General features: G+C 37.7%; 1 protein-coding gene across 1 annotated transcript in view; it reads right to left on the bottom strand.

Annotated features, from left to right (window-relative positions):
- Window positions 1–3,749: 3,749 nt before the first annotated feature.
- The window catches only part of LOC149199222 (uncharacterized protein At4g15970-like), a 126,322-nt gene continuing 102,254 nt past the window's right edge, over window positions 3,750–27,817 (bottom strand). The window contains exons 3-4 of the mRNA XM_089400492.1: window positions 8,760–9,149; window positions 3,750–4,235 (exon numbers count right to left, since the gene is read on the bottom strand). Coding sequence (XP_089256618.1) covers window positions 3,750–4,235; window positions 8,760–9,149 — 876 coding nt within the window. The remainder of the gene's footprint in view (window positions 4,236–8,759; window positions 9,150–27,817) is intronic.

Here is a 27,817-nt window from a genome sequence, read left to right on the forward strand (position 1 = left end):
CGATCGAAACGAGACTAGCTTTCCTCGAAACATTCCTCTTACAACACAACATATAATATTGATGCATGCTCCACCTTAAAACATTTTGGTAACATTTTCCTTACTCCTACAATGCTTTTTTATTATCCATTCTAGTTGCCTACATCTAACTTATTTGGCCTCCCTTGAGGCCAGTCTCTTCCTTCAATGAGGAGAAACAAAGGATATACTCCCCCTTAGCACATTTTCCTCCTTTTCCTTTCAAATCTTCAATGGAAAAGTCTTGATAGAGGTATTCCTTCCAGCTTTTCATTTACCCTTGTTTGGGAATTTATCTTGGCTACGCAAGGCTAGAAAACACTTCTCCTTGATTTCTTCTTTTTTTCTCCATATCTTCTTGCTGCCTATCTGCTTGATCTGCAATGGAGAAATAACATGGCTGATGTTGCTCTTGATTGCATGCAACTTTTTCCTATTGCAATTAATGATCTTAGAGAAGTGTGCTATAGGAATAGGAGGATCATGTATTTTAAATTTTCTCTAATTTTCTTTGAGGGAAGTATTATACATATGTTGAATCCTTTCACCTCCTTCCAACATGCTGCCTCTATGCAGAGCACAGGAGACAAACTCATTTTCTTCTACCCTATTATTTATTTTCATCTACAAAGGCCAATTTGCTTCTTTTTTATGCATGTTCTATGAAGAATACTATGTGTTCTTATTTCTGTATCTTGCTTCCTTGTGCCCAAAAATGCCACAATTGTAGCATTTGAAATGGTAAAGAAATGGGATATAAAGATTGCTATGTCTAGCAACATTATTGACAAAGCCACTACTATTTCCTGTATGCTTATTCCTAGGAATCTTATGCCTTCTTGAATTGTTGATATCCAACACATTTTATTTCCTTGTATACCATCTATAATCTATGGTTTTATGTCCAAAATTTTTGTAAGAAAATGAACAGCCCAGGAAGAATTTTTTACATCACATCACCAAGAAACTCTACTACCAAATTGATGAAAGGAACTCTTTCCCATCCCCTCTTTTTATAATATTTTCTTTTTCTTTTTCATATTATGAAATCGTAGAAAATAATAAAAGAATACTTTTAAAATCCTAAAAAAAAAATTCTAGGAAATATAGTGCATACTAGATATAAGAGGTGTTGAATGAAGCACTCCTTTCAAAACACTCATGCATATCCTCGCACTCCACTTCCTTAGGGTAATTATGAATCTATCAAGCATGGTAATCATGAAGATTGTCTTAGTTGATGTGGTGGCACTCGATGTCCCTTTGGACTCTCAATATTCTCGTTTGGGATGATTATGTCTATGCTATGAATGTTTTGGTGTCTATGCTCTTTCAAGTAATCTAATTTCCTCACAATGGAATAATTTCACTATTCATCAACTTGCATCTAAAAATCACTATCGTAATTCCACTTTAACTCAAAATTACCCCTTCTTATGTTCCTAGTGTTCGAGTACAATCTACTCCACCATGAATGAATTATGTGGCATCATATATCCACAATGTTCAATTTCTTCTGAGAAGGGTCATTTGAATTCATGTTTCATTTCGTAGGACTTTGTCTGAGTAGTTGATAGAGTGATTTCCCTAATGGGGGCATGGGAGCCTTTTCTTCCCCATGTTGATCCTTCTAGTTCTCATGATTTCTTGGACATTAAATTGCTTTCATAGTATGATTACCTTGAAGCCAGAGAAATTTCCCTAATGGGGGCATGGGAGCCTTTGGTTCCCCTTGTTGATCCTTCTAGTTCTCATGATTTCTTGGATGTTAAATTGCTTTCATAGTATGATTACCTTGAAGCCATGACGATGGTTGATTGATTATACTTTCTTCCAAAACTAGAGACTGTGTGTTTTATATGTCAAATGAGTCTTTGACCTAAGACTTATAAGTAGCTTATCCTAGAGAATTGCAAGCCACAAGGCTGTGTGGTCCCATGTACCATATTGTACATATAAGGTATGAGCTTTCAATTTTTGTATCATGCATATCAAGATTTTATCAAATGTTTATATATTAGATGTATTAACTTCTAGCATAGTGTTTATAATTATGTCTACAAGACTTTGAAGCCATCTTGCTTTGGTATGTTCATGTTGATCCACTGTGACAGGTATTGGATCTCAAAACTAGCATATAGGTTGGGTTCACTGCCTTGCATTGTGCATTATTAGTTTCCTATTCAATTTTGACCTTAGGATGGATCCCATCAAATTGTGACATAGAACCTTCTCATGGTTTAGAAGTGTCATAATTTGTGCGGTAGATCCTACCTTATCATGCGTGCTCTAGCTAGTACCTTCTTGTCACTTGGCACCCATGCTAAAGTTTTCTTCATATGCTTGGGAGTCCTCTTTAGTCCTATCATGAATTCTCATTGAACGTGCATACTTCTTCCTTGCTCTTGTTTTGACCTATACCTCAAAGACTCTTAAATCTTAACTCATATTATTGCATTGCATTCGACCACTTGCACTTTTGAGCCTAATGCCAACTCTAGTTTGCTCTCTTATAATTTAACCCCTATGCATTCTCTAAAGTACAGGCCTTGCATTTATTTCCTTTGTGACTTGACACCCTTATCCTTAGAGGGAACATCCAGGGAGTGACCTTATCCAACATGATTTTCCCCACATTGAACATAAGAATGTTCCAAGCATTAGAACTAGTTTTTCCATTTAAAATTCTTTTGATTAAATTTAATTTAATTTAAAGAAATTTATTATTATTATTATGATTCAATTTACCATTATATTAAATTAAAATAATATTGGTAGTAAAATTAAATATAAAAAATCAAAACCAAACCATTGCACATCAAGGCCACCCAATTCCAAGTCTAGCCATCACTTCACACACAGTAGGCAATCCCCACTCAATTCCGCTCCAAATCAAGCCTACACCAAGCACATCTTACATGCCGGATCCCATCGAGCCACCCCATCACAATTAGTCCACCCTCGTAACTTTACATAGGTAGCTAAACCCTGCATAAGCAGTGTAACCTTGTGTAAGTAGCTAAAATCTCACACGCATTTCTACAATGAGCCATGAATTCTACTTGGGGTTCTAGAGGACCATAATGTGAAGTATTGTGAGGAAGAAACAAGGTGATTTGAGGCCTAATCAAGAACAATATAACACAGATATGGGCATCATCTCATATAACACAGAGTTGAGCATCATCTCATATTACTTTGATTCAAAGTTGTTCAAAGTTTCACTCAATTAAACAAATCTTCATTTGGGCTCGTTTTCCTTTAGCCTACAGGTCTAGGCTGAATTGCACTATATATGAATGGATAACCTTGATGCCTTCATTAAAATTCTGGTAAGTTCCTAATTTTTGGTGTTTAATTTCCTTGATAAATTTGTGCCTACAATTATCTCTGGTGTGGTACAAAGAAAACAAGACCTCATGAAACCATAAATTAAACATCAATAACAATATTTATGCATCTAAGGAAAATTTTCAAGTGCTTGATTGCATATTTTACTTGGTCATATTTGAAAATGTCTAGTATGTTGAGCATTTTCTATGAATGACACTTAGCCACAGGATTTTGATCGATGATTTTTTTAAGTTTTTTGAAACACATGAATTTGTTTAGCAAAGGAATAAGAATGCATGACAATTGCTTTGAAATCAACTTACAAGGATCTTGCCATGAATATGAAAGAACGATGAAGAAACTAGATTTTTATATGAAGAACATAACATGATTTTCCCTTATAAAGACGCTCTGCATTCATCTCGAGACCTCCAGTGCATTTCACTTCTTCTTGCAACATCTAATCTAAATAACATCCACTCTTCACGAGTTGCTCTCAGGTCGTGAGTCTTGGCTTTTAAACCTATACAACAATTAGCATGCATAGTGCACACGTATTCTAACGTGGCTCTTGTGTCACAGAACCCACTGAAGTACGCTGCATCAAGAAACAATAGATTGAGCCCGATCTCGTTAAACTCTTTTAAGAACTTCATCTCGTTGAACACATCTTGATCATGTTTCCCAGGGTAACGCTGGGTGGAGTTGTACCATAAATTGTACAGCTTGATTGTTCGCTGATTGGAACGAACAAATGTAAAACCTGTATTTGGTAAGTTTTTCACATCTGTAGCACCATAGTCGCATATATCACAAGAGATTTGGAAATCTGCCTCACTTGAGAACCTTCTGAATGGACTTCGGAACCATAGCACATCTGCATCCTGCACAATATTATTTAAAATTTATAAAAATGTTGATTATATGTAAATTTAAGGCAACGGAATTTAATATACTAATTACAACCAAATCTAATATTCTAACCAGATGTTACAACTTGGCATTCTTGTACTAGCTGGATGTTGCAATTTGTATTTGTAAATTGTGGAAATATTTTGGAATCTAATTAATTAAAGTTAATTATTTGATCTTTCTTAATCATTAAATTCTAAAATATTCCTTAAATCTACAATTAACCATTGATTATAAAAAGCACAAGAACATTATCATGACCAGCAGGGCAGTTCCTAAAACGCCATGGATGGAAAGGATTTGCCATATTTGTGAGAATAGGAGCATCGAGGATGAAAACCAATTCCTCTTAGAGTGCCCTGCATACAACCACATTAGATCTCAATTTCACAATCTTTGTTACAATACTGACCTTCCTAGCCTTTTACAATGCCAAAATTATAGTGAACTCGGGAGGCTTCTCTCCAAGCTTTTTGAGCATAGGAATAAAATCTTAAATCAAAATAAATAATCCAAGCTTTTTGAGCATAGGAATAAAATCTTAAATCAAAATAAATAATTTGTCTTTTTAGGTCCAATAGATCATTATTTGGTCTCAGCGGACGTTATCCATCATCATCATCATCATCATCATCAACAATATCATGCCCCATGCCCCAGAATCCTTATACTAATTCTTATGTAACAATATCATACCCAGTAAAGATGGGTATTCTTATGTGCATTATAAATTCAGTACACTGCTAGCTGAATCTGTAATAGAAACAAGTTTAGGTTATATCCACTTTCATGTTGATTGGAGATTCAGTACACCGTTATCCCAAACTGCAATAGACATAATGGTAAAAGTGTACGTATGTGCAACTTTCCTACCAGAGATTGCAAAGATAATACTCCATACCAATGGGATGCATTGAATGAATTTATAATCAACAAAGATACCTAATCTCAATTTCTAATCCCAATTTTAAAAAGGAAGTAGCCTAAGAGCAAATAAAATGCATGAATTTATAATCAACAAAGATACCTAATCTCAATTTCTAATCCCAATTTTAAAAAGGAAGTAGCCTAAGAGCAAATAAAATGCAGCAATTTCCCTCCTTGGTTTTGGCACATCTAAACTGCAATTGGAAGATGGATCAACCCTGATCACGGTTTCCAGGCATCTATCAGTATTTTGGTGAAGTCTACTTGTTTTAAGATTTTATCTTCTTTACCATAATTAAACAATACAATGTGATCAAATATATATTATCACATCCCCTAATTCATGCTTCTAGTTGTTTTTAGTTTTTATCATTTTATCATAATTAAGCTATAAGATGTAATCATAATATATACTAGCACTCTCAGTAATCATGGTTGGTGAACGCATCCGCGGTTGTTTAAGTGTATTACAAACTGTATACTGATATAAGTCCGGCCTAAAACCCACTTCTAAAATATTCTAAAAATTAATCATTCTAAAATATTAAAAAAATCTACACTTTACTTTATGGATCAATCAATATCATACACCAACATTAAAATCCATTATAACTTAACCCAGCCCAATTACCAACATTAAAATCCATTATAACCTAATCCAACCCAATTATTATCAGCCTCTCCTAATGATAAAATTCCACAAAGGAATCTATATTTTATATCTTTATTAATTAGATATGCAATTACAGATATACAGGTGTATTGTCTCAAGATAGAAAAACTATCTTGCATATACAATCTATTAGTTGAGGGAATATGTCAACCTCACACCAAATTAGCGAAACCACTCCTATAGAATAGAAACAGACTCTTTAAATAGAAAGTCACAACTGAGACAAGTAGGAATTAGGGAAACCACTCCTATAGAATAGAAGCAGAGTCTTTATATATAGAAAGTCACAACTGAGACGAGTAGGAATTAATATTTCAACACACCCCTTAATGAGTACTTGTCTCCATATCAATCTGCAAAATCTATATATGGTCTAGTTTCGTATTTACACCTTATACCTTCTTCATGCAATTGTCAATGTCCATATAAAGGAACAACCATCTACCACCAGAATGCATGGGTTCCTAACGGCTGCAACGGCTAGTCTACTAAGAAGTCCTTCACATACATGGTTCATCCAACCTTTAGATGAACTCCTCCTAGCTTTAAAATTTCACCTCATGGAGTCTAAAACCAATACGACCCACCCAAGTGTATATGACAAACTCTTCCACGGTGTTAAAACTCTCTTACAGATGGAACACATAACAAAGGATATGCATGCCTCTCTGGGTCTTATAGTGGGTACACAAAATATTTCAAGACCACAACTAACCATTACAAAAGAGCATATGACATGTAGATTTGTTCTAATTAAAATATGTGACTCATACTACACCATGAATCTGGTCCACAAACTCACACTAATTCACACAAACTCCATTGTCCATCATTTTCCAATCTTTGTGCAGCTCCTCTAATGTCGTCTTCATTGTCATGCCTTCATTATATCTAATTGTTAAGCATTCCTGCAAATAAATTTGTCTGTTATTGAAATAGCCAATTTCAACACAGACACAAATTTTGACAATGGTTAACCAAACTAAATGGCACTATATTCTTTTAACCAAAATTACATCCCCCACATAACACTTTCTAAAAACTAAAATTTAAACAACGGCTCTCACAATAAGACTTTCTCTGCCATGAGTCAACAAACAAACTGGTCGAGACCAGAGTGAAGCTCTTCAATTTAATTGCAGTGTCAAAAGTTCAGCATGGGTTATTCCAGGACCAAAAAAAAAACTCGTCCAGTTTCTTCTCTGGTTATAGAAGATGCTCTGCTGGAGCATACGCCTGGGATCGATTCTCACAACCTTCATCAGTTGCTAGCTAACAGAGTTGCCAACCGTGTCGGGCCGGCCAAAACTCGGATCTCAAAAGCAAAAACAAAGATGTTTAGCACTTTGAACATCAGCATATGAATCCTCTGAAAGTTTGCATAGCGCATCAAAAAATTGGTTAAATAATACAATAAATTCCCCTCTTGCAACCTTTGCAATGTTATAGAGGGCTTCACCGGCATTATAGAGGGCTTCACCGGCATTATAATGGACCCTGCTATCTTGATCACCAAAGAAGGCTGAGAACAGGTGGAACAATTTGCTCTAGATGCTGAGCAGCTTCTCCTGCCAAACCAACAGTTGTCACAGCCAGAAAATTGATTATTGCCGATATCTTTTCATGGTCACCAGCAGCAGTCAATGTTCTGACAACTCCTTCAACCTCCGAGGCCGCGTTTTTTTTGCTTTTCTTATATAACTTCTCCGCCAGATTTCACAGCACGGACGCAGGAAGAAGAGGGAATATGTTTGTCATTCTTTCTTCCTTGGAATAAGATAATAATACTGATAATGATAACAATTCAGGAGCATATATGTGCAAGCTGGAAAACCGAGCACCTGCTCCCCCAATTCTTGTCGACGGTCGCTCCCATCACTGTATGCTTCTTCCTTGTCATTCAAGCACACCGATGAAGATAACAACAACACGAAAACTCATTTTCATTTTAAAAAACGCGGTATTTATGAAGTCTACGTGGATGAATCAAACCGAATCGGGATTTCCACATAGCCCCCAGGCGAAGGCACCAAGCTGCGACTTGCTTGGCACCAGGCTATGACCGGTTTTTGATGGGTTATGCCATCACCGTCTCCAATCTAACCTTTCGTTGCTGCACAATAATGCATCCGCCAGCCAATCTCCTCAAACCGGTGATGCCTTCTTGAGGTCTCGGATTCCGGCACAAGTTCAGGGCATTCGTACCACAACACTCATGGAATGTTCGCTGCTAGCCCTCTGCAGCCGCGCAAGCGCCTGCGTGCAGAACTCCCTGCGTGATGAACCCAAAGGTTGTCCAGTTCAACACACCAGCGATCTCCAATCCGCCGCTTGCTCGGCGCACACACAAGCGATCTTTTCCACGACGGGCCACCGCTCCAAAAACACATTCACAACAACCACGCCCTCTACTCTTCGGCTCTTGCACCAGTCGGCAGGCTCAATCCATAATTCCATAATTCAGATCTCAGGGGTGAATCGCCACAACCACCGCTGGGCTGGCCAACCGAGGGTGATGGACAAACAAACATTTACGAAAATTTTATTCTACTTATTTCTCTCAGCCCAAGACGGGCGAAGCCCAGGAGGGGCCAGGGGTTCAGGTCTCTCATACCATGATAAAATTTCACAAAGGAATCTATATTTATAAAATTTCACAAAGAAATCTATATTTTTTATTAATCAGATATGCAAAATTTTATATATAGGAGAAAATTATTTTGGACATACAATTTGTTAGTTGAGAGAATATCTCAACAACACATTAAACCAGGAAAACTAGTACTATAGAATAGAAACAAACTCTTTATATAGAAAATCACAACTAAAAAAAGTAAAAATTAATATTTCTAACAGGTAAGCGATGTAAAGTTGTAAACTTGAAAAGTAAACTTACGGTGAAGACGAAACTGAATCCGTGCTCTACCACATCCTTCAAGAATTCTATTTTTCTCTGAGTGATCTTCAAGTAATCTTCAGTCATGAAAGATTTCTCGCCTGAAAAATCAACCCCTTCTGTCCTTAAATCGTAGCAATGGGGATGTATTTCCTTGCAGCGGTTGAAGGCCTTCTCATCTAACGCAACGATGAGGAGATAGTCCAGAAGGCCTTCTGTTCCCTCGCCAATGCGAAAGCTCTCCAGTAACAAGTCTATGAGGCCGTTGGGTTCCATCCATGCTTTGTTCGCTGCTGTCATGATCAGCGTTTTGTTTGGCATCGAAGCCTTCGCCAGAGCAATCTCCAGCTCGTCTGCATCACTGCTGAGCAGAGGGCGTTCCACTGGCTTCTGCACTCAAGCAAGCAAAACAACCTAGTGATTTGTTACAAAAATCTGACTAATGAATCTTTAGAAAATCAAAATCTATCTAACAGATTAGCATATAGATTGAAGTTCATGCTCATTCCGAGGATAAAAAATATAAAATCATTAATAGGCATCAATTTCATATCTGAACTTACCAAAGTAGTGTTAGTGTCTGATGCAGACCAAAAGTCTGATGTGAAAATGGGTCCCGATCTTCTTACTTCTACATAAGAAAGTAGTAAAACAAGACATAAACACAGAACAAGGGTTAGGTCTTTGATGGTTTTCAGAGATTCCATTCTGCACCTTCTGCACACCCGACTTAGTGTGGGAAGAGCTTCTACTATCATATTTATATATGTCTAATGCTAGTTTCCATAAAACTTACGTTACATGGATGCATTAATGAATATTTTGCAAGAGGGATCATATTAAATTTCCTGAGTTTGGTATTCGACCATGGTAAATGCACATGGTAGTGTTGTGATCGGTCTAAGCAATGTCGAATCGACATTTGCTCAATGTGAACACATTCACAATTATAGTCAGAGGCAAAAATTGAGTGGTTGATTTGGTCTTATGATGGTTTAATTAATCAAATTGACCATATAGTGATAGATAGGGCCAAAGCATGGCGCTACATCGAGCGATAGTTTAAATTGTGGTGTTAGAAGTCTTCTACATTTAGTAATTTAGTAGGGGTAGGGGTGTAAATTTGTAAAAACTTAAACCCTTAACATGTAATGTTTAATATTTAATAATTATTTAATACTGGTTTTATACAAAAATTAATTTAATTATTATTATGTATAAATACAATATAAATTTAAAAAAATAAATAAATAAAAATATAATAAAATTAGAAAATAAATAAATAAATAAAATATAAAAAAATTAGAAGTATAGTAAAGAAATAATTTTTTTATTTTTTATTTACTCTATAAATCTTTTTATATTTACAAAAACTCAACAAAGATGTTTTATTTAGGTGAAGCGTATGGGCCAAATACCATGGGTAAAATACCATATTTATAAAAGATGCATGGTAAATAAAAAAATATTAAAAAGGTATAAAGAGGTATGGTAAATAAATAAGATATACGAAATATGATTAGAAATCAACATCTAATTATACATGTGATCTTTAGTGCGACTTTTTCGAAGTTTCTCAGGTGGAAGGGTCTAATTTATCTAAAATCCGGCAGGAATTGATTGAAATCACAAGTTTGATGGGTAACCCGTGCACAATAGAAGTGCCCTAGGGGTTTTTCAAGGTGCTAAATCCATATATACAATAAAAAAAACTAGTTTAAATAACAAAAATCAAAATTTCACCACAAATTTTTCCATCCAATTGGGACACTAGAAACTCCAAAAAGTCCCACTAAAGACAACTCTAGCAAGCTTATGGGCTAAATACCTTGGACACAATTATTTTTAATACCAATAAAAAAAACATTATTAACCCTAATATTAATATTAAAAGATTATTATTGTTATTAAATCTAATATTCCTATTAATACAATATTATAATTATATATATATATATATATATATATATATATATATATATATATGGGATGGAAGAATAAAGACATAGAGTGATAGAGGTGGAGAGATAGAGGGAGTGACAAGGGAGAGATAGAGATAAACAAAAAGAAAGGGGAGAGGACAAATGAAGAGAGGGATAGGGAGAGGAGTTGATCCGGATTTAAATAAGAACACAAGAAATTACAGATATAACCATAAATACAGAGATGCAATGGAAATAACACTTCATTTCGTTAATATCAAATACTCAAATATGATTACAAATAGAATGGAAATAAGACTAGCTTGGGTGATGGTAGCTTATCTCTGAGAAGAGATGTGGCAGCTACGTGCCTCCTAACTGAGTTACAATGAGGCTTAAGGACCTTTTATTATTGACCAATAAGAGAAAACCCTAAAAAACCAAAACCCTAATTCAAGGATATGTAACACCAAGAGCTTATGGGCCCCATTGGCGTTAGTTGGACAACCAACTTCCCGGGGTCGTAACTTGGTCATATTATCTCTATTTCACATGTATGATACCTCGTTGAAAAAATATCTTTGAGGACTACAACTGCTAATGCAACTTTCTTTTAGTTTGTTGGATTTCATTTTTCCAAAAAAACGTCGATTAGAGCCTCAAAATGACTCAAGTCCAAGTCCCGAAAAATTGCAAAAAATAGTAAATTATGCTACAATTAAGGAAACTGAAAAAAAAACTGAAAGAACAATGGTGAAGGTCCAAGTGGCCACCGATATCCACCTGGATCAGACCTCCCCCTTTAAGGAGCAATGGTCTCCATTGCGTTGAGTTCCTCCATGAGATGAGGAAACTTCTGTTGAACTTGGTCCCTAGTGAGCCATTTGTCTTGTTGCAGGAGTTGGCCAGCTTTGACAACTCGATACAGTGGGATATTCTTCTAGCAAGTGTTCTTTATCTACGTGTCCATGATCCGATCAGTTGCAGCTTATTCCATTCAGTCTGGATTTAACTCTATTGGTGTGAGTTGTTCTGCAATGTCAGATGTGTCCAATAATGGTGGAAAGTATGGTTAAAGGTGATCCACATTGAACACTGGGTGCAGGCCAAGGAACGGGGGAATGCTAAGCTCAAAAGAATTATCTCCCACAACTTTGGTTATGGTGTATGACCCATATCGAAGCAAGTGAATCTTGGGGTGGGGCCCAACGAGGCACTCCTTATGCAAATGTAGCCAAACATTGTCACCCACCTGGAACTTGTGTGACACCCGATGTTGATCATTCCACTGCTTGTACATAGCATTGGCTTTGTCCAATATGTCATGGAACTCTTGGAGGATGTGTTGAATGTGCTCAATGAAGTTATTTTCCTTGTTGACTTCGGACTAGAAATTAGTTGAATTTGCCTAAGTTGCTGCAAATGGTATGGCCACATCAATGGGACATAGTGGTTGGAATCCTAAGCCCACTTGAAAAGGTACGTGGCAAGTCGAGCTGTGGAGAGCCCAGTTATAACTGTGCTGGACATAGGGGAGGCTCTCATCCCATATGCGTGGATGCTTTGAGTTGTACATGTGCAGAATGTGTACGATCATCCTGTTGATGACCTCTATCTGGCCATCAGTTTGGGGATGGAAAGTTGTGCACTTAGTGAGCTCGGTGTCTAGCATCAACCAAAGACTAGACCAAAATATACTGAGGAACCTGTTGTCCCGATTTGAGATGATAGACTATGGAATCCCAAAGTGTACCAACACTCGTTCATTCAAAGAAGAGTTTAATAGTGGCTTCTGTTGTGATATTCTTCTTGTAGGCTCCCATAATGGACGTCTTCGAGAATCTATTGACGACCAAAAAAACATAGTCATTTCCATGCTTAGTAGAAGGAAGGCCCAACATGTGATCCATGGAGATGGATTCAAGGTCGACTCTGGGTAGGTAGTGGAGTATAGAGACCTTTATTCTTGATGGTCAGTTTGGCAATGGTGCAGGAAGTGCAGGATTTGATGTACTTCCCAACATGTTGTTGAAGCTTCGACCAATAGAAATACTTTTGCAGTACTACCACTGTTTTCTTGACCACGAAATTCCCAACAACCCGACTATAGTGTGCTTCTCAAATCATCTTGGCACGCTCTCTTTGAAGGAACACAAAGGTGTCCCAGGTGGCATAACAAAGCATCCTAGAGGTGAAAATATGAAACTTGCCGACCCTCCAAGAGCATATGGTATTTGGGGCGCTTTTGTAGAGAAGTGGCCAATTAGAAGTCTCATGCTCACAAGAGTTGAGCAAGGTGGTTAACACCATTATCGGTGGTCGACTGAGGTAGTTTGCAACATTATTGGTGATGCCCTTCTTGTACTTGATATTCAAATGGAACTATTGCAGGTATGTGGGCCACTTCTGATGGCAATCATTCTGCAACTTCCTTTGCATCTATATGAGCTGTAGGGGTCAGTGGTCTGAGTGGATGACCATTTCCATCCCCAAAATGTAATGCTTCCATTATTAGCAGGCCTACACAATGGAATACATCTCTTTGTCATAAGTGGGATACTTCTGGACTGTGTCTGAAAGTGTCTCATTTTGATATGCCACTAGATGCCCTTGTTGAGTAAGGATTGCCCCAATAGCATAGTCAGAGGCATATGTCTCGATCTCAAATGGTTATTGCAAGTCTGGTAATGTGAGCACTAGTGCAGAGCAGAGGCGATGTTTCAACTCTGCGAATGCCTTCTATTGAGATTAATGCCACAAGAATTTTTCTTTCATTCCTCCCTTGGTGAGTTTATTTAAGGGCCAAGTGATATGAGAGAACCCCAACACGAACCTGCGGTAGAAATTGGCAAGACACAAAAGGTTGTGGAGCTGTGTCACAGTGGTTGGGGCTGGCCAATCCTGAATGACTTGGATCTTGGATGGATCCACATGCACCCCCATTCATCAATAATGTATCTCAAATACTATACATGGGTCATGTCAAAAGTGCAGTTCTCCAAATTGGCACACAACTTGTGTTACCATAGTGTTTGGAGAACCTGTTGGATGTGGTGGAGGTGATCTTCCCAAATCTAGTTGAAGATTAGGATTTCATTCAAGTATACCACTATAAATGAGTTGGTGAATGGTTGCAAGATGTCATCCATCAACCCCATGAAGGTTGCAGGAGCATTCGCTGACACAAAAAACATAACCAATCATTCGAAAAGGCCCTTCTTAGTGTTGAAGGCAATATTTCACACATTAGAGGGTTTGAATGGTACCTGGTAATATCTGGACTTCAAGTCAATCTTGCTGAAATATTTTTCCCGCTTGAGTTGGTCCAGAAGGTCATCAATCCATGGTATCAAGTACCTATGATAAATAGTGATCTTGTTCAGTGCCTGATAGTCAATACATAGTCTCCAAGTCCCATCCTTCCTCTCTAACAACATGATCGGGCTCCCACAGGGTGATGAACTCGATCGGATGTGACCTTTCTACTGCAGCTCTTGAATCTGCCTCTTCATTTCATGATTCTCTAGAATGGAGCATCGATAGATTGGTCCTGTTGCACAAAAATTGTCACCTTGACATTCTGTAATTTGTGTGAGTCCATTATAACTCATACTTTCATCCTTTGCAAATCTTAAGCCTCAGTTCCTTCTATGAAGCCTTGAAAATAAGAGAAAGCCCTCAAAAGTCTATAAAACTCTGGTTCCACACTTTCTCTTAGCAGTACCTGCGGTCCCGCACCTAAAGGTCATGTCCACTACGCACTTGACTGCTCTGTCTCTGTGTTATGGGTGCGGACCCCTATAAAAGTAAAAAAGGTGCAAGTATATTCTTAAAAACTCACTTTGAGTCATTTCTAGAAGCTTCTGGAAGGAATCTTGAGGTGGCAAGTTCGCTCCCTTAAGGTTCATGCATCCCATACCTTAAGGAACTAACCCCTTGATGTGAGGAGCTTATCCCTTTGAAGGAGGACTCTATCCCTTCATAGGTGGACTTGTAACTTCCTTCCTCTGCAATATAAAATGAAGCATTGGGCTGGTTACTTGGGAGGTTGAAAGCTGAATATTTTTGAGGTGAAATGCTGCTGGAACTTAGTCTTCCTAATTGAGCTTTTGTGAGGAGAGATTACATACCTCCTTGATCTCATTTGGAAGAGTGTGAGGCTTGTCAAAGTAAAGGAGATTCCTGTTTCGGACCCTCAAAAGAGCTTGTAAAACATCAAGGCACCAAAGGTTGTAAGGTTCTTCTATTTCAAAGTTAATACAAATAAGTTTATTTTTCTCAATAAACTGTGTTTTGTGGTTTATTTTATGGATTCCTTAATCACCATAATGAACATGATTTATGATATTAACAATGCAGGTCTTATTTTATGTTTTCTTGTTTGTGTTTTCAGGTTATCAAAAGGAAACTCTTTCGGACGGTTGAAGGATGGCTGCTACAAACTAGTGTTGGACTTAAGGTAGGGTCTAAACACCTCTATAGTTTTTATTAATGAATCACAATATCTTTAGAGAAAGATAGATTTGTTTGTCTGCTTGTTGCTAGATATCTTTTGATACTAGGGAGAATAGCCTTGTCCACAAGATCGATTTATCCATCCAACAAATTGGTGACCATATTGGGGATCTGAATTTGGTTTTTGGTTTTCCTTTGTCTTTGACTTGAGAAACTTGTTCTCGTTTCTGGTTTTTGGTTGATGTGTGTGGGATTGGGTAGTTCTTAGGATCTGGATTATTTTTTGTCTTTTCGAAGTTTTCAGAGGACCGCACTTTCTTTTTACAGACAGTGCGGGCATCTCCACACTTTTCCTTTAGTACATAGAGCGGTACCGCATCTGGTTCTTCTGGAAGCCTGCGGACCTTGTGAAATTTTTTGAAAAACCTAAAATTTTTTCTTCAAGTTAAGTTTATGTTTCATTTACGACTTTTAGTGTCTACACAAATTTGCATGTGTTCTGCCAAAAATCTCTTGTGAATAAGTTCCATTGGTATTTTTGTTTTAGATGAGTTTCTAGAAGTTTTGCATGTCTGGATTGGTTTTTACTTAGTCTCTGTAGCGACTCAAAGATTAGAAGCCTAAAAAACCTTAGATTACCCTGTTGTCTTTTTGTCTTCTTGATAAGTCTGACTGGTTTATGAAATTTGTCCTTTAAGAGAAATAGACTTACTTTTCTCTTTGCAAATATTTGAACGAACTTGGTTATAAGTTTTGAATTTCATTTTTATAAAAGAAAATGTATTTGGATGTTTTTGATTGATTTGTTATTCTGAAAAAATGAATCCTTACTTTGCTGAACAACTAAGTAAAACGTCCTCAAAAATAATTGAAGCTTTTATAGAATTAGGCTATTAGAAGTTTTTAGATCTCAATATTAGTTTTTGTAGTTTTAAGTGTTTTCTAGAAATTGTAGAATCTCTTTTGAAAGAAATTGTTTTTTGTAGTCTTGGGTGTTGAAAAAGGAAAGGGATTTATTGTGAGCATAATTAGTAGTCTCGTTTTGAGTTCTTATTGAAAAAGACAAAAATATTTTCTTTTCGTTTACATGTTGAAAGAAAGATTTGTTTCTCAAAGAATTGCATTCTCAAACTCTTTCTTTTAGCTAGAAATTCATTGAAAGAAAATGGATTATTTATTGTTTTAGGTGCATTTTTTAGTGTTTTTGGAGTCGAATCTTCACACCATAAAAGTTTCATTTCCATACCTATTGACTTAAGAAACAACCCATAAAAGTAACTCTTAATTAAAATTTATCTAGCAATATTTTTTATTTTCTAGGGCTCTTATCACCAATATAGCTTAGGCTACTATCTTGGACTAGGGAGTAATTAACTCTCCAAGATAGTTAAAACAAACAAGTAGCTATATCTTGTGGTAGGAAATAAATCCAATTGTAATTGATATAATCTAGGAAGCTTCTCTTAAAGGAGTCAATCACGAGATCATGTCCAAACCTTTGAGACAGTCAAGTCTGTCTCATTGGGAAAGATAGAAGATTTGCACGTATTATAAACGGTAAACCTCGGATTAACCATTGTCGAGGAGCCTGGGGTCACTTGTTGGTAAACCTCAAATTGATCATGTCGAGGAGCCTTCAAGGGGGTTGAGCTTTGTTACTCTTCCCTTGCACGTAGATCAGATTGTAGACTGTTCCCCCAGTTGTATTTGTTGTTGTTGGTAACCTTAGTGTCCATAGACTTAAGATTATTTCCTAAGGTGACGGTGAAGGACAGGTATCACTGTACCTGGAGCAGACGTCGACTAGACTCACTTGGACGTTCTGGGGGGTTCTCTTCACTCGAGACTGTTTTGTGAAGAAACTTGTGCTAGTCTGTTTCATTAAGCAGGTTATTGGGGTAACTGTTCCAACCGCCCTTTCTATATTGAATTCTACGACGTTGGATTTCATCACCAACCAATATTTTTGGTACGGAAAGTTATTGTTTGTGTGTGGTTTGAACTCTTAGATTTTTTAGGCGTGTGATTCAATTTTTTGGTTCTTTAGAGACTCTAGGTGGTTTTATTGAGATTTTCTTTGTTTGTGTGTGAGTAATTAAATATTTAATCGTGGCTAAATTACCGAGACAATCCCGTAGACTTCGGGGGCAACCTCTCGAGTATACACCAAGCCAACTTGAAGGGCTACGAGATCTTGTATCACCTAGTGACAGTAGATTTGGGTCACCAGAAGCCGGAGAGTCATCTTTAATTATTCATCCTGATTATCAAGTTCAAGCAACAGAGTATATTTCTGAACCAATTTCATTTTTTGAAGTTACTGGTAGTATTTCTCCTACCAGTGAATTAGCTGAAGAACCTGAAATTTCTGAGCCTGAAACTGAACCTGCTGCTACTCCATCTTCAGGATTTTCTTCTCCAACTTCTAGTGGTCCTGGTTCACCCAGGGTAGGAAATATCATTACCCAAAATCTTCCTTCTGGACTCATTTCTATTGAAGAACTAGTTAGTCCAGACGAAGATATAACTCTTCCTGAAAATAAACCAACTTTAGAACTTAGGGAGCATGAATCGATTTTCTACAATAATTTTAGGAGTGATGCATGGTACGTATCATTGACAAAGTTTTTAGAAAACCCAGGTCTTAGTTTTTCACCACCTCGAAATCCTTTTCATCCTAAGCCCAGAGGTTATTATCCTCCTTTGAATATGTCGAAACGGTCATCTATGTTTTCCCAAACACCGGAAACATTTTTATATGGTGGTCCTTCTATTCCTTTGGGGTATCAGTCACTCACTGATACCTTTTCAAGAGCATATCCTCAACCAATTGAACATCAGATATCAACTGGTAATAACGAAACTCAAGCGTTGAGTGTAGAAGAAATTCTTATGATGTCTGGTACTATTTCAAATCCGCAACCTCAAGGTAGTCAGTTATCGTCTGGGGGGCAACCCCAAGGTACTCCGTTACTGCTTGGAGGGCAACCTCAAGGTAGTCAGTTACCGCCTGGGGGCAACCTCAAGGTAGTCGATTATCGCCTGGGGGGCAACCTCAAGGTAGTCAGTTAGCGCCTGGGGGACAACCTCAAGGACAATACATACCGTCAGGACAGTACATACCTCAAGGTCAACCCTAGACTCAGTACATACCTCAAGGTCAACCCCAGTATCAATATATACCTCAAGGTCAACCCCAGTTTCAGTATGTGCCTCGAGGTTATCAACCTCAAGGTCAGTACCCAACTCAAGGTTTCCAACCACCTTCTGGTCAACCATTTGTACAAGGAGCTGGAAATGTACTTCTCAATTATCAGCCCTACGCTCAACTCAGTTATGGTCCTCCATATGCTCAACCTTTTATGGGTCCATACTCCGGAATGAACATGGTGTGGGATCCATCTCAACAGACTTTGCAACCTAATGTGTAGTTATCAAGTCAATCTGGACAACCTTTGGTTTCTGGTCCAACCCAACAACCCGTCTAGCCTACTGTTCAAACTTCTGCACCTAGTGTAGTTCATCATCCTGGGCCTAGTTCACCTCGAACTCCACCTCAAACTGCTGCTGCAACTACTGTAGCTTCTGTTCAACCTACCACGCCTGTTTCTGGAGTATCGGTAGCTCCAGTTTCTACTGTTCTTGTGTCAGTGCAAACTCCTCAAGCATCTTTACCACAATCAGGACCCACAATTCAAACTTTAGTCCATATGCCTATAGGACAAGTTGGTCCAAGTACAGTTATCACAAGGCAACCGCAATTCACTTATTAACTATACTAGGGACAGTATCAATTCGGTCCTACTATAAAAACCTAGTTTATCAGTATCAACCATACCCTGGATATACTTATCAGCAACCTCAACAACCCTAGTTTGGTCATGTTAATCCTAGTTTTCCGGGAGGTTATAATATTCCTAATGCAAATCCAATTCTAGGTTATCCTAGATATCCTCATCCTGGGGCTGGTCTTGCTACCCAAGGTTTTTGTGACCCAAACCATTAGTTACCTTTTATTGCAACTTTGGATTTCCCTGACTTGTCACGCCTTACGAACAATCCGATTTACTATCTTCCGTATTGGTTGCCAATGCCTAGTAAGTTGCCCAGTGATATCCCGAATTTTGAGGGTAAGTCAGGAGAAGATCCATCAAATCATGTGATGACTTATCACCTCTGGTGTGCATCTAATTCCATTATTGATGATTCAATTCACTTACGTCTTTTTCAACATACTTTGATTGGTCATGCTGCCAAATGGTACATTGAGTTACCACAAGGCTCTTTTTATAATTTTAGTCAGTTAACAACTTCTTTCTTAACTCATTTTCAGTTGCTTGTTAGATACGACAATGGCACGAACTTATTAACTTCATTATAACAATCTACGTCAACATATATTTCTGATCATATCCATGAATGGCGACGTAGAGGCATTTAGTGAAAGTTTTTATTCTGGATCAAATTTTAGCAGAATGCTTTGTAAAATCATTATTACCTAAAATCACTGAAGATGTAGCTAAGGCAGGAGTTGTCTGAAGAGCAAGTAATTGCTCAGGCTCAGTACCTTGACCTCGTTTATATGCAGTCAGGTACTTTACATGAAAAAATCCCCGACCTTCTGAAACACAATCAAATAACTGCAGCTCCTTCAGGGTCTCATGCCGCTGATGGTATGATTCGTTCAGTTAGTACCAAAAGCAAGAAAAAATCTTCAAAGAATTCTTCTCCTATTATAACTTTACCAGATTCCTCGACAAGAGACTCTTTCGCTGAAATTCCTTCTGATATCCATGTCGTAGAATCATCTACGGCCAAATCAAAATCCGGTGGTAAAAAGAAGGGGAAGAAGAAAAATAAACAAAACTCAAAAGAGAAAACAGATAAAAATGGATCTACTGACAACAAACGTAAACCTCACTATCCTTGTCTCATTTGTGACGAGGAGCATTTTACAAGAGACTGCCCACATTGAGCAAAGGTTTCGAAAATCGTCAAAGGTTCTCAAACGCCTACTGTCTTGAAGGATCCTTTTCCTAATCAAGATAGTAAGATGATCGGTTCTTGCTCAAATGCCTCAGAAGAACCCATTATGATTATGTCTCATGTCAGGATTGCAACGCGATCGCAAGATTATGGTAGTAAAAATCCTATTGGTGGTAAAGAAGCAGAATCTTCTAATTCAAACCCATCAACCACAACTCCTCCCAGTTCTGAACTGCTATAGATCGAGAAACATAACCCTGACTTAGTAATCAAACCGCCTGCTAAAGGTATACTTCGGAAATCAACTTTCAATCCACATGCGAGAGCTGCTTAGAATTATAACATTGTTGAAGACTTAGCTATTTCCCCTTCAGCAATGTCGGCTTTGGAGGTGCTGCAATCATGCCCAACACAGTGTAAATTACTATTGTCGACTATAGGAGATATTGATATTCAAGATTCGAACCTAATAATCTTTGATTTAGAGAATAGTACACCTCGCCTACCTCATCAAATGGATTTCCAGATTCCAGTGTTAGTAAAAAACAAACCTTACTTTTGGACTGTGATTGATGAGGGAGTCTCTACATGTATTATGTTGATCCAGTGTTGGAGATCACTTGGTTCTCCTACACTCAATCAGTATCTGATGATTCTAAAGGCTTTTGATGGCTGAGGGTTCCATCCTTTTGGCATTCTACAGGATTTACCTATAAGGGTCGAAGGCAAAACCATAAATCTAGATGTGGAAGTGGTTGATGCCCCTGTAGATTACAACCTTCTCTTCGGTCGCAGTTGGTCTTACGCTATGACTGCGATTGTTTCAACGGTCTTTCAGCTTATCAAGTTTCCTCATAATGGAAAGATCATTACGATAGACTAGCTGACTTATTTTTCAGCCGACCCAGCCTCTTCGGATAGTATTTAGCATGTTGGTAAAACAACTATCCCTTACAAGGATGTTGGGGTAGGTTTGATTAAAGATTCTGGTTTACTAGGAACTTTTTCCTTTCCTCCTCCTAACGTATCGACTTCTATCGCAACTATTCATATGATTTCATCGAACACTGTTGCTTTTGATGATCCTTGGATTGTACCTTCCGATTCTGAGGTGGATTCATTTGGTAATGTGATGCCTTTGAGTCCCTTTGAAATTGCATATTAGGTTGTACAGTCATTTTTTGACTCTTATTCAATCGAAATTGATCCAATGAATGTGGTCCATGGGGAATCACTTTGGATATCAACCTCAGCTTCAACAACATTTTCTGATCCTGTTCATACTGATGAGCAGATTCGTGAACTTTTGTTTGTTGATGATTTACCATGGGAAGATCTTCATCATCGATATTCATTCTTACCTGAGCTTCATCATTTTGAAAATGATTTTTCATCTATTTTTACCAGTGACTATGTCAAAGAACCACAAAATCCATTGCAACATCTTGATTCTAAGTTAAATTTGGGAATATTTCTCAAACGGTTCCTATTGACATTTCAGTTAAACTCGGAATTATTTAAAACATTCATATAGGTGCTTCCTATATGGACGATGAAATCCAAACTTATAAAACCCTATTTCAAGAATTCCACGACATGTTTGTCTGGTGATATGAAGAAATGCCAAGAATCGATCCATCAATTGTTGTCCATGAAATTAAAACTTACTCGGATGCTAAACCTGTCCGGCAACATTTTCGTCAGATACATCCCCAAAAAGCTGTTGCTATTAAAGCTGAAGTTGAGAAATTACTTCGAGCAGGTTCCATTTATCCAATTCCTTTAACGGATTGGGTATCGAATATTGTCCTTGTTAACAAAAAGCAAGGAACGATAAGAATATGTATCGATTATAGGGATATTAATCGAGCTTGTCCTAAAAACAATTATCCAACCCCCTATATCGATCATATTTTGATGATTGTGCCGGCAATGAAATTTTTTCCTTTATGGATGGTTTTTCCGGTTACAATCAAATCAACATACTCCCTGCTGATCAACCTAAAACAAATTTCATTTGTCCATGGGGAAATTTGCTTATTGCAAATTACCTTTTGGATTGAAGAATGCTGGAGCAACTTTTCAAAGGGCTATGTCTTATGCATTTCATGACATCAAGCACATTGTGCGACCTTATCTCGATGATTTACCTGCCCATTCATTACGTAGAGCTGATCATCTCACTCATTTATGAGCTATCTTTATGAGATGTAGGCATTATCGAATTAGGATGAATCCACACAAATGTGTTTTCTGTATAGAAACGGGTTGTTTACTGGGATTTGTCGTTTCAAAAGCTGGAATTCGTGTTGACCCCTCGAAGGTTGAAGCTATCGTCAAATTAACTCCTCCTTAGACTCTTTGCCAACTCCAAAGTTTGCAAGGGAAATAAATTTTTTTACGTCGTTTCATTCCTAACTACGCCGAGATAATGAAAGGTTTTACCAGGTTGTTAAAACAGAATACTCCATTCTTTTGGGATGGGATAGCTGACAAATCTTTTGATGCACTTAAACATGCATTGACCCATACACCGTTATTGCATCCTCCCAACTACAACCAGGATTACTTTTTATACCTCGCCACTTCTCATTCCACCATTGGTATGGTTTTAGTTCAGGAAGATGAATTCAATAGTGAACATGTGATTTACTATCTTAGTTGAACTCTGAATCCGACTGAGCTTAAATATTCGCATGTGGAGAAATTGGCATTGGCGGCTATTCAAGCTATCCAAAGATTTCAGCACTACATCTTATTACACAAAACCACGGTAATTTCTTACTGTAACCCTATGATGTATATCTTGACCAAACAATTGCTAGGGGGAAAGTATTCAAAATGGATAGTTATCCTGCAGGAATTTGACTTGGAATTTGAAAAATCCAAGGCAAAGAAATCTTTGGTTTTTGGAGAATTGATGTGTGATTTCCCACGTATTGTTACTGAAACTGTGGTAGAAAAACCCATTGCGAATGAATCCTTGTTTCTTATCAGTACTCTTGATCCATGGTATGGAGATATCATTGTTTATCTCCAAACCCAATCTTTTCAGCCTGAAATTCATGATCTCAGCGACAAAAAATATGTTTCCAATCCCAACAATACAATATTATTGGTGATACACTCTAGCGTTGTGGGGTGGATTCTATTTTCCGACGTTGTCTAACTCATGAAGAAGTTGAAAAGGTTCTGAATGACTATCACTCTGGAGCATGTGGCGGTCATATGTCTGGTTATGCCACAGTCCAAAAGATATTGCGCGCTGGTTATTTCTAGCCATCCTTATTGAAAGATTGTATCTATGCAGTCCAGAAATGCCACAATTGTCAAACTTTTAATCATAAGATGCCTACTCCACCCGCTCCTCTCCACCCTATAATTGTTGTTTGTCCTTTCACAAAGTGGGGTATCGACTTTATTACATGTAACCCTCACTCGGCTGGGGGGCATGCGTATGTCATCCTAGCGGTAGATTATTTTACTAAGTGGGCCAAGGCGATGCCTACATTTTCGGCAGACAGAAAAACTACAGCAAATTTCATTTTCAATCATATAATTGCTAGATTCGGTGTTCCTCAAGCTATTATTACTGATCATGGGAGTCGTTTTCGAAACATCGTGATGACTGAACTGACAGATCAACTTGGCCTGCGTCACGATAGTTCTACTCCATATTACCCACAGGCTAATGGTTTGGTTGAAGCTATCAATAAAGTTCTAGTCACTATGATCCAACGAATCATTGGTATTCATAGGTCAAATTGGCATAACATGTTATTTTCAACACTTTAGGCATATTGAACCTCAGTAAAAACATCAATTGGTTTCACTCCTTTTCAACTGGTTTACGGTTTGGAAGTAGTGTTACCCATTGAATGTGAAATTCTGTCATTGCAAATAGCCATAGAATTACTCCCAGCCACTTCCGAAGAGGAGAAACGTTTGTTGTACTTAGCTTAGCTAGATGAGAATTGATGCAATGCTGCATTAGCAATCAAAACTCATGCGAAATGAATAAAAGCTCAGTATGACATAAATGTTACACCTCGTAATTTTTCTGAAGGAGACCTAGTTTTACTATACGATCAAGCAAACGATAAGCTAAGGGCTGGAAAATTTGTACCTATGTGGCATGGTCCTTATATTGTTAAGCGAAAGCTATCAAAAGGGGCCTATGAATTGGTAGAGTTTGACGGTGTCTCTTTGGGTAAACCCAAAAATGGGCTTTATCTGAAGAGTTATTATGCTTAAATTTTGGGGTGGAGATTTTTTGTTAGATTAGTTTCTTTCTAGCTGGTGTGTTTTAGATTAGAAAAGTGTGCCTAGTTTAGAGAGTGCTTTTATCATTATTCCTGCTTATCTTGATTTTACTCTTGATATTGCAGATGTCGACATCTCTTCAAACATACATTGGTTTTGCTGATGGTGCTTGTCATAATACACAGAACATTTCCTCCGCAGCTTGGGTTATCTATTCACCCTCTGATGAGTTAGTATCTATTCTTGGGTTAAGCCTTGGTTAAACAACAAATAACATTGTAGAGTATAGAGCAGTGATTGAGTTATTATATGAATCCATCTCATTTGGCATTCGGACTTCGATTGTTAAGTTAGATTCGGAACTCGTTGTATTACAGCTTAACGGGGTGTATGCCATTAGAAATCCAGTGTTATTAAGATTATTTTTGAAAGTTCGTTTCTTGGAACGTGAATTTGATTACATTGAATATTAGCATATTCCAAGATATTTAAATACATTAATATATGCAGTTTCTCTCGTATGATAAATAGACATTTTCAATAACCAAAACAATAAATTTAAAACAAATTCCATAACATGGTACACAAGATAGCCAGTAATAGTGATATATCATAGCATAGAAGTGTGTCAAATATACATCGTCTTCGATCATAGGTTGAAAAACACCTTATGATCGGCAAAAGTGATAGTACAAAAGACATAAAATGTCGTATGAGTCTACAAAAGCAATCATCCTATCCCTGGTGATGATCATAATAAGAAACCACTGCTCGGGCCACCCTACAAAGGAACCTCCTAAAAGGTCCTGGGACCCCAATCACATATCACTGTAACCTAAGTGGAATATCATCTATGCCAGTCTCTGGAATATCTGCTGTCCAACGCTCTAGATGATTCTCCAATTCAGTCAGGGTCTCTGTAGATTGGTCTTGTGAGACCAGTACTACTGCAGATGGGTGTCTCCTCTCATAAGGTTGGAGAGCGGTTGGTCATCATGGACCCATATTTTCATTTAAAACATTTTATTATCAGTTTTGGATGATTTAAAAAACAAAAAAAAAATTAGTTAAAATTTAGAAAATGTTGAAAATGATTTTACCTGAATCATCCCACTGCTCTCCTGGTCAAAGAATCATGTCTGGGTCACCACGATAATCCATCCCAACATATGGAAAATCCTAAATCACAAAAAGTTGGTTCCTCAACCAACGAAAATACTCAGGCGGAAATTGAGCAACCTCTGAACCCTCCTCAGGATGACGGGCCATCACTGCAATCCAACGCATTATCCTAGGCTCTTGAGGAAGACTAGCCTGAGTAGAAAGTTGTTGTGGGACCAGCATAGGGACCCTCTCTAGACCAAAGCTCACAACCAGGAAACCGTATCCAAATTTTTTTAGTTGTCTATTCTTTGCTCTAGTTAGTTGGCCTTTTACATTCACCAACACAGCCTCACACCAGTTGAAGATGGTACCTCGATAACAGTCTACTTCCATTCGCATCTGGGATCCTATAGCTACATTCAATGCTGCACTCCCGCATAGTATGGTGACAGTGAATGCAATAACCTTAAGTTCAGGATGGGAGATAGTTTTAATATTGATCCGTTTGTCCTCTGTTTGATCATTGCAAAACTCCAATCAGAGACTAGTGATAGACTGGCCACCTGGCCTAGTCCCGAAAAGAGATAATCATTTGCCTCTCTTGGGAAAACTAGTCAAAAAATATATGTCCTCTAGCTCAATTTCGAGCTGGTGGCCACCAATCATGAAACACTGGTCCTGTATGTTCCACCTGTCTACCAGCCATTGCAAGAAGTCTACTTGGGCCCTCATGCCGGGTATGGCCCAGAATTTAAACAGTCTGCATGCTCTCAATGCATCCAATGTGGGTTGATGATTTATTGCGGCAAGGTCCACATCCTCATGCTCGCATTCCCACCAAATGAGAATTTTGTATGTCCTACAATGCCCAAAAGACGTATTAGAACAATTTAGTTCGAAAATTTTTGGGCGGAAATGGAGAAATTTGAATTTTTGAAATCCATTTTGCGAGGTCCGCAGCCGCTGGTTAGAGACAGTGCGTAGGCCCACACTCGGCGTAAGCAATAGGTGCGGACCCATGACTTTTTCCTTCGTAGAAAAAAGTCGGGGTCTGTAGGGGCCACATGTGGCACCTGCGGACCCCCGTGAGTGAATTTTAAACTAATTTTTTCCCTTAAAAATCAAAATGAAAACCTTAAAATGAAATGTGAACTGTTGAAATGCAAGATAAGGATGATGTGGATTACCTGGAGTTGACGGTTTTTGATTCCAACGGACAGATTTTCCACAGTCTTCACAGGAAGTTTCTTACCCAAAGCTCTCACTTCTCACTCTGAAGTCAAACGGTAAAAATGAATTTACAAAAGCCCTTTTTATAAGCTTTTTTGAATAAATGAATTTTTAATTTATTTATTTTTCTCTTTAAAAAGGTAACTTTTCGGTACATTTTTATTTATCTTAAATAGGTATGAGTAATGTTTTGAGTTTTTGTGTAGAATATTGGATTTTTCAGAGAAAATTGATCGTTTTCAACAAAGAGTACTTTTATCACTTTTTTGGACTCTTCCAAAATTTACGAAAAAGCGAAACATTGGAGTCCTCTTTAAGCTCTTTTCTAACTCGTAAAATATGAATATATTGCCGAGTTTTTTCCCTTTTAAACTCGTTAAACGGAATTAAAAAGGAAGTCCACTTACAGCTCTTTTCTGACTGTATAAACATGAAAATATCGCTAGACTTTTGTTGTTTAAAGTTCGATATTGGTTATAAAATGACATGTCTTCGGTCACTTTTTTACTTTTTCAGATCAGGGCCAGTAATTGTGAAAGGTACTGCTTGATCGTAATGGTCAAGCGGTTCTCTCAAGTATTATTTTATACTTTTTCGGGCTCGGGGGACACAGATTTACGAAAAAGGACATGCATGGAGTTTCGTTAAGTTTTTCTTCTGACTCCCTAAACTTGAAAAACATCGAGTTTTTCCTATACTGGACTCGTTAAAATTTAACAGTAAAGGACCCTTTCAATTTTAAAACAGGAATGAACCACTCCTTCTTAGGGTTCAAATTTTAAACTAAGTTGGACTCATCCTAAGGGTGAGCTTATAAACAAGAAAATGTTATCCTCCTTAAGCTTGTCAAAAATAAAGAGGTACTTGCCAAAAATGGTGGGGGAAAAGAGAGAAAAACGGACTTGTTTTCTACACTTTGTGTTTTAGAAAAGTAGTTAACCACTCTTGAACACGACACTTTTTGTTCACCTGGGTTGGGAAATCCTTTGCCTAACAGTTAATCAAACCATATTGAAAGTCTTTAGTCGGTTTTTGGGTATTAGCTTTGGGTCAATTGTCACAAAACCATCTGCAGTGTCGTTATGTGTTCAAGAGGTC

Source organism: Pinus tabuliformis, chromosome 2_1 (genome assembly GCF_031772625.1).
Source record: "Pinus tabuliformis cultivar Carrire ecotype Pingquan chromosome 2_1, CPIR1, whole genome shotgun sequence".
Lineage (NCBI taxonomy): Eukaryota > Viridiplantae > Streptophyta > Pinopsida > Pinales > Pinaceae > Pinus > Pinus tabuliformis.